The sequence below is a fragment of the Larimichthys crocea genome, chromosome X (genome assembly GCF_000972845.2).
Source record: "Larimichthys crocea isolate SSNF chromosome X, L_crocea_2.0, whole genome shotgun sequence".
NCBI classification, from domain to species: Eukaryota; Metazoa; Chordata; class Actinopteri; family Sciaenidae; genus Larimichthys; species Larimichthys crocea.
Genome location: NC_040020.1, coordinates 37,552,309 through 37,560,343, shown reverse-complemented (window position 1 = coordinate 37,560,343; position 8,035 = coordinate 37,552,309). Strand labels below are relative to the sequence as shown.

The window sequence follows — 8,035 nt, the reverse complement described above, 5'->3', positions numbered from 1 at the left end:
GCTCTCTTGGTGTATTTACAAATCAGCCAATTTGCACTCCAGTCCATCCATCTGGCATCGCCCACCGGTGAGTCAGTGGAGTGACAAACTACTGACGTATTTGTCTTGCAGCGGCGCCAGCTTGTGAATCCATTCATCCTCATTTATCTGCACACACACACACAGACAGATGTCCATCACAGCCAGAGCCATTCTGAGCAGGCCTCTAGCTGTGATATCAGGCCCATGTGGTCAGTCCTTTTAGTCCCCTTTAGTCAGATTTAGTCACACAGCGGCAATCTGGTACTGTTTGATGGATTTTTTTTTTTTTTTTTTTTTTTGTCAGTTGCGGTGACCCTGAGTGCTTTTTTTTTTTTTTTAGGAAATTCTGCAAATGTTGCCCCCAAATAAAAGCATAATAAACAGCATGATTCAGGAAATATTCAGTGTGTATCATTTTATATCAAGATCTTCATCTGCATCCAAGTCAACAATCTTTACACATTATATCAATATGTCACAGAAAGACATCCAAAAACTAAAATCTCTGGCTTCCTGACAGGAAGCATTCTTTCCCTGTTGTTGTCGTAAACGACACCATATTTACAGAGAATGATGGATGGAACAACTACTGATGAGTGGATTTATTACTTTTCTCCGCCATGTTGCTGCTTCTACCGCCAGCACCATCTCGCTGTATTGTCGCCGCTCCTTTTCTTATTGCTGCATGAACACTGTCCCTCCTCCCTCTTTCCTTCTCTTCTCCTCTCTTCCTCTTCCTATCCTGCGATCTCCCCCTCCCCTCCCGTCCCTGACACTTTCTCTTTCACCCTTCCTTCTCGGTCGCCGTTCCTGCGTTCCTCTCTCTCTCTTTCTTTTCTTTTCCCTTCCTCACAGCTTCACGGTATATATTCGTCTCTCCTCTCTCTCTTTCACTCGCTCTCTCTCTCACAGTGAACTCACTGCGCATCGTGCTCTGTCCTGTAGAAGCACTAGCCTTCAAAGTATTCCCTGGATGAAGATGAACGTGATTGTGCTGAACCACAGATATCAGTTTAAACACTCACAGAAAATACATACCTATATACATGACACTTTAAGTGGTTACAGTATTGTCATTACTGTGCACTGATTCTAACAGTAATCATAGTATTTGTAGCAGCCAGTTAATTGGATGCACTAATAGCACTAGTAGTTTAAACTAAGTTGAGATGACAAAATTGACAACATCATTCACAACTGCTATGAAATTGCGCTGATTATTAGCGATGGACTTAGCCCTCGTAGCCCTGATTGCAGGGAATTGTGACATCATACAGGTGCGACACAGAAAGCCATACCTGTAGAGTATTGTAGATGTATATGACTTTAGCTGAAGAACTCTTAGCAGCCCTGAAAAGTGTTAAGCCCTGTATTTGGTAGATTCAGAATCTTACCATCCCCCTATCTCCCTTGCTGTGCCTTGAGGATTGGCTTACAGCAAAGCGGGCAAAGAGGGTGTAGAGAGTCTAACAGGGATCCTCACAGCCTATAAAACAGGCTGGAAGGTGTAAGGGAGGGGTGTGGTGCTAAGAGTCAGATTCAGCCGAATAGCAGGTGGAGGTTGAGGCAGAGGCTGAAAACAGAAAGGGCTAGTAGTGAGAGGAAAGAGGGTGTGGAGGATGAGGGGGAGGATGAGCCTGGAGGCAGGTCGAACTCAGGCGGACATTCAAGCTCAAAGCATCTCACGGTGACACCTGAGTCCTCGTTGCCGTAGTTTGCCCAGTACTCTTCTGGGTCGAGTTTGGGCAGAGCCAGCTCTTCCTCCCCTAACTCGTACTTGACTACTGAGGTGGTCGTGGATGGGCCTTTTCCGTACAAACCTGCCTTGACAGTCTCTGAAGCCTTCTCAAAGACACCTTTCGTAGACGACTGAGGCTTATTCTTGTGGAACCACCAGCGGGTTTTGGTGCTGAAGGTGGTGGTGGTGGAGCCGGCGATGGAGCCAGGGTCGGGCAGGGGGCAGAGGGCGAAGTCCATCTCACGGAGGAAGCGGAGGTCCTGGCCACGGCGGGTGGAAGGGGAAGCACAGATCACCTCGGATGATGAGACGCGGGCCTCACGGAACCATTCCCACAGGGCGCGGGACTCACAACCGCAGGACCACGGGTTGGCATTGAGGCGGAGAAACTCAATGCCCTGCGTGTCCCTCAGGGTCTGACTGGGCAGCTCAGCCAGGGAGTTGTTGAAGAGGAAAAGCATGGTGAGGCGACCAAGGTCACGGAAGGCCCGTCGGTTCACCTGTCTGATGCGGTTGTCGTGGAGGAGAAGGCGGTCGAGGTTGACCAGACCGCGGAACACATTCTCTGAGAGAGTGCGGATACGGTTGCCATGCAGGAAAAGCTGGCTCAGGTTGATGAGGTCAGAAAAGATGTCGTCCTGCAGGAAGTGAAGATTATTCTCCTGAGGAAGAAAAGAAAAGAAGGGAAGGGGGGTTAGCATGAAAAGAACCAGACACACTTTTTTTGTTATTATTATTTGTAAGTGGACATCTGTGATTCCATGTGTACATGTGTGGGTAGCTGCTGTGTGTGTATGTGTGTATCTGTGTCAGAGTTATCTTGGTGCAATTGGATGTCTCCACCTACCTGTAAGTAGAGAAATTGCAGGCTGTACAGCTTGTGGAAGATGTCATGGGGCAGGGCAGTGAGCCGGCAGCGGTGCATGTGGAGGCTCTGGAGCTTCTCTAGGCCACGGAAGGCTCCCCCCTCCAGCCTGTGGAGGTTGGGATTGTCTCCCAGGTCCAACTCCTCCAAGTCCCTCAGCTCACTGAAGGCCCCAGCCTCAATCCACGTGATGTTGTTGGAGAACAGCCACAGAACCTGAAGCAAGAAACAGAGAGAAGAGAACGGTGATTTTTATTTCAATGAATATTAAAAAAAATATTTAACATGCTAAAAATTAAGAAACGTTTTCTCCCTCCCATGCAAATGCCCATTTTCCACACTTCTTCTTACCTGAGTCCCGAAGCCAAAAGAGCCAACTCTAAGCTCCGTGATCCTGTTGTTCTGGAGAAAAACGCGCTGCGAGTCGTAGGGCACTCCGACAGGGACGGCGGTGAAGTTCTGCGCCTGGCAGCTCACAGTCATGGGAGTCGGGTAGCACACGCACGAATGCGGGCACGCCGATGCCGGACTTGGCTTGCCGAGGACCAGCCACACCACCAGCCAGAGGGAGAGACCGCCTGGAAGAGGGTGGGAGAGAGAGGAGGTGAGCGGGAGCTGTCCTGGATAGTAAAAATCGTCCATTTCTGCACATTTCATCAGTATAGAGTCTAAACAGGTGAATATTACGCTTATTTTGTATTGCGTGTTACAATTTTATGTTTTATGTGCTGTCGTTGCTCGATGCACTTGTATTTTAGCTGGCAGTAAATCTAAAATGGCACGATGAGCAACACAAAGCTACAATAAGTGAAGTTTGCGCATCAGCTCTACGCTTGCACCGGCCATTACGCACAACATTATCACAAAAGTGTTCATCAAAAAGCAACTGTTTGTTAGAGTTAATAAAAACGTATTCATTCCACTTCACATCCTCAGATTTTGACTATTACAACTCATAAAATAAGTCATTTTCTAACAGAACATCTCACTTCCCTCTCTATGTTGTATCATCCATCCAATCATGTATCCATTTTCGATATTACACTAAATACATCAAAGTATCGCAAGCGTTCTTAGAATAAAAACTTAGAAATTCTTGCACAAGGATTGAAAGTCAGCTTTAGCTCTATATCTTAAGAGTCTACCAGTTATCCAAAAGCAAAGAAGACAGAGAGAAACTTACTTTTGCAGTTGCGCATGATGGAGCATCGTCGGCTCCGAGAAATCGAAGAGGTTTCCATCCTGAACCAAAGCCCAAAGCGAGTTAGCCTAAGAAGTAAAGTCTGCTATCTCCGCTGATGCCCTGGTTCCCGAGTCGGAGCGACTGAGAGTGTGCCGGTTGATGGCTACCAGTGTCCCATATATACTCGAGCATCTCGTTATTGCCTACGGCAGTGGGCACCGTGGATTCTCCTACGTCACCGTTCCCGGGTCATGAATGAGTGAGGGCGGTAAGAAACGGAAAGGGGAGGGGCCGACCGTAGGGGATTCTCTTGGAGAGTTTGTACGCGCGTAAAGGCTGGTTGGAGACGTGCGCTCAGACTCTGTAAGGGGAGGAGACTTTCTCGACGCACATTGAAACAAGAGGGAGGGAGGGCGAGAGAGTGAAGGTAGAAACAGTGAAAGGAGGGGGGCCAAGGCACAAGGCACTGTGCCCGGTAATGATGACTGGGCTTTGTGGAGGAGCGGAGGACGGGTAGGAGAAGAGCGCACAGCTCGTTTCCTGGCTGGCTATCTCAGAGACTGTTATGGTCTGTTTCCGGCGCTCTGCAGCCAGACAGAGAGATGGAGAGAGAAAAAATTGGATGGTTCTGACTTAGAAAAGGAGGATGCCCCCGAATTATGATTCAACCAGAAAGGAGAATTCAGTGCCAGAAGAGAGGCAGTCAAAAACAACCGCGATTGAGTAGTATTTGTTGTGGAGGCTATCTACGACATGCGCCAGTCATTCTGTTTGTACTTTAATTATAGCTCCTGACATAATTCTTTTGATGATGATGGAGATATGAAATGACATTAATTTAGGGCCTGAGTAGTCAGATATGAGTGTGCTGTTTTGTTGTTTCTTTTACTATTTTAGGACATTTAGAAGAAACAGAATCAGGAGAACTGAATTGAACTTTAATTTATTTACCTGAAGCATTTATGTAACTTGTATTTCTCAGTTTGTATTGCACTAGTTCAAATCTTGTTAATTAGGTTCAAAAATGGGTCAAACAAGATAGTAATAAAGCCAGAGAGACAAAACACAGCAGATGCCTTAATACGCATGCCACTTCAAGTCTGTTTTGCTGTCTGTCTGGGCCTCAAGCTGTCACTGCTTGTGTCTGACCACCAGCTGTAAGATAGCAAGAAGGCATCAACTGTGACAATGAGACAGTGTGAGGAATTTCATTCATTAAGTTTCAGGCTTAGTTTGTTCTTGTATTTACTCCACCATTCATCTAAATGAGGTGGAAACATATTGCAAAACAATTCAGTCCTCAAGCAAAACAATAATTTTGTTTTATGTGCATGGTTATTGCACTGCATTGCATTACATCTCAAGTGTTTCTATGCTTCTAGTCACAGCACATAACTTTATTTTGTTCTATCATCACATCATCAGAATGTGGGAAACAAATGTTATGTAAGGGGAAAGAACCAGTAGTCCATACTGTTCTGTTCAAAACCACCAAAAGTAACTTTATTCACTTTGTGCTGTGTTGAAACATCAAAAGAAGCTGCACACAGAGATTGAAAATGGGCACAACATGCCACTATGAACTACAGCTACAGTATAAAGTACAAAATAACTTCGCGGACTAAATCATTCAAGAGTCTGTTGCAGGCTTGCAAGATGACATCAGCTGTTGAAGTTCCAGGATGTCAAATTTATGGGGCTTTATATATATTTAACTATTACTTATCTATGTTTTTGTTACCTTAGAATGAGACTTAATATCTACAGATTCTACAGGTCTTCTTTCACAGCGTCCACCACATTTCTACAGTACCCCATAATGGACAAACCAAACACTTGTACTGTTTTTTTGTTTTTTTGTTTATTTGGTTTAGTTTGGGTCTTTTTGCACATTTCACAGCCACAATGGATTCTCCTTTACTTTAGGAAGGAGTGGGGGAAACAGCAGGGTTTGCAGTCAGCACCACTAGATGCCACTAAATCCTACACCCTACATCCTAAATGGTGGTCTTTGTTGGTACCATGGTACTTTTTGTGCTCTTTGTTTTCTACCTGTTTTGCTTGTATGACTCAGTTTTGCTTTAACTCATTATTTATTACTTTCCCCTAGTATGCTGTATGTCTCTGTAAAGTCCTTGCATGCATCAAGGAAAGGCACTATAACTATATGAGCTCCATTAGTATAGATTTTTACAAGAATTTTGTTAGTCTAACATTACCCAAGCTCGAGTGGATGAGAGGAAATAATCTTCGCAGTGGACCATTGTGCGGTTCCACCTATGTGGGCACAAAGAATATGTTAGAGTCGACCTTGGAGAATAATTGCAGCTTTTTTGTATCTGAAATTGAAAATAAGTAGACCGCTGCTCAGGCTACGAGCCATGAGGAGGCAGACAGCAGAAGTGCACCCATTCATAGTAACACACAGGCGGGCCCAACAGATGAGTGTATGAGGAAAGAAATAGTCACACATAAGGGCGTATGCATGGTGGCTAACAGGCACACCCACCAACATGCATACAGTACAGTACACACACACACAAGCTCCATTATGCACAGAGCCAAATGAGCCACGGGCAATGATAAACAAATGAGTAATTGAGGGGATCCATCACACGGTGTGTGTTGTTGTTTCCTCACACCTCCTGCTTTGTCCTTATCTGGACTTGTGAGTGAGCTTTAGTGCCCACTGGCCATCCGGGACTATCACCTCACAGGCCTCCCTTCACACACACCCACAGTATCAGCTGTGCTTAGTGTGTGTATGTGTGTCAGTGTATGTGTATTTGCATGCCTGCCTGCTGAGGCACAACTTTGTCCAAATGCCATCACGGACTGTCAGTCAATCCGTGTTGTGCCAGTCACCCACACAGCAGGTTTGCGGTACTGTGTAGGCACGTCTGCTCAATGAGTGTGATGATCACTGCGTCGTGCGCGTGTGCCTGTGTAATCAACACACAGAAACAAACCGAGGCTTCCCCGATCCACACCCACTCTGCTCCACATCTGCCAGCCCGTCTCTCTGTCCGTCTGTCTTTATCCATCCCCTGCTGTATCTCATTTTATCCACTGTCTGCCCGGCTCTGGTTACCAACTGTGAAGTGCGTCACTGCACCTACAGCAAGCCGCGCTGATATCTTGTACTCTGTGTTGTGAGACATCCTGAAATAAATTCAGTTCTAATCAGCTGAATCAAATCAGCCACCCAGAGTCAGTGCTACAGGTGTGGCTGCACAAATCTGTCATGAGTGACGTCAACACCATCACACTGAGAAGATGTAAGTAAGACGGGATGGGATACTGTAGTAGAGGTGTGTCTGTTGCCTAGGTAACAACACAGCCCTCTGTTCTCTAGCCACTGATGAAGATATTAAATATAGATAATACTTACTTTTGTGAACTGCAGCCCTCTTATGTTAAACTTAAAAGCATTTCATTTGCTTCTCTTTATTAAGATCCTGGAGAGTTTTAGACTTCATAAGGAAACTTAATAAAAGAGGGTCACTTTTGCTTGCATCATCTCATTGATGAGACAGGAGGATGAGAACACACATGCCCCCTGACAGTTACAGCAGACAGGGTGATGTGTATGAAGTAAAAGACTGATGCAGACACAGATAGTTGACGATGCAGACAAGCAGCACAAGAAAGAGTAGTGTCACGCACTTAAACAGTGAGACAAAGAAAACCAGAACATGTACTTCTGGAAGGTGACTCAACATGTCATATTGTTTTGTAGGAAAGTCCCTAACACATTGCTCACTGGCACCGTTTGTCTACCTCTCGCACACGCATTCACAGAGGCAGCAGCATCTATCAGCGTCTGTCCAATTGTCACTGGCAAAGACGCTCGTGCCATTCTTCAGCATCTTGCTCACCTCCCCTCCTCTACGCCGCTTTTCTCTTTGTCTTCCAAAGCTCCCTCCCTTTTTTTTTCTTTTTTTTGCCGGTCTTTCATTTGTTCCTTCCCTTGGCGTCACGTCATCGCTTCCGCTTAACCATATACTGCAGCTTTCTTTCCACACGCTGGCACACAGTCTGAAGCACAATGCCTGCTGGAGTGACATGTAATTAATTACTTCTCTTTACAAGGCAACAAGTTATTGAATTTCTACAATGCTAGGCAGTCATTTGGATAGGATGTCATCACTTTTGTGCAATTTTTTTTTATCCATTTGAAGTTGTACTTAAATATTATCATACAAATGTGTGTTTAAGAGGATGTAAA

The 8,035-nt window shown here is 45.4% G+C and overlaps 1 protein-coding gene across 1 annotated transcript; it reads right to left on the bottom strand.

Annotated features, from left to right (window-relative positions):
- Nucleotides 1–331: 331 nt before the first annotated feature.
- rtn4rl2a (reticulon 4 receptor-like 2 a) lies at nucleotides 332–4,043 on the bottom strand. The gene is made up of 4 exons (XM_019273832.2): nucleotides 3,808–4,043; nucleotides 2,976–3,202; nucleotides 2,607–2,840; nucleotides 332–2,421 (listed from the first exon to the last, which is right to left on the bottom strand). The coding sequence occupies exons 1-4, from the start codon at nucleotides 3,863–3,865 to the stop codon at nucleotides 1,561–1,563; spliced, it is 1,380 nt and encodes a 459-aa protein (XP_019129377.2). The 5' UTR covers nucleotides 3,866–4,043; the 3' UTR covers nucleotides 332–1,560.
- Between the last annotated feature and the right edge of the window lie 3,992 nt (nucleotides 4,044–8,035).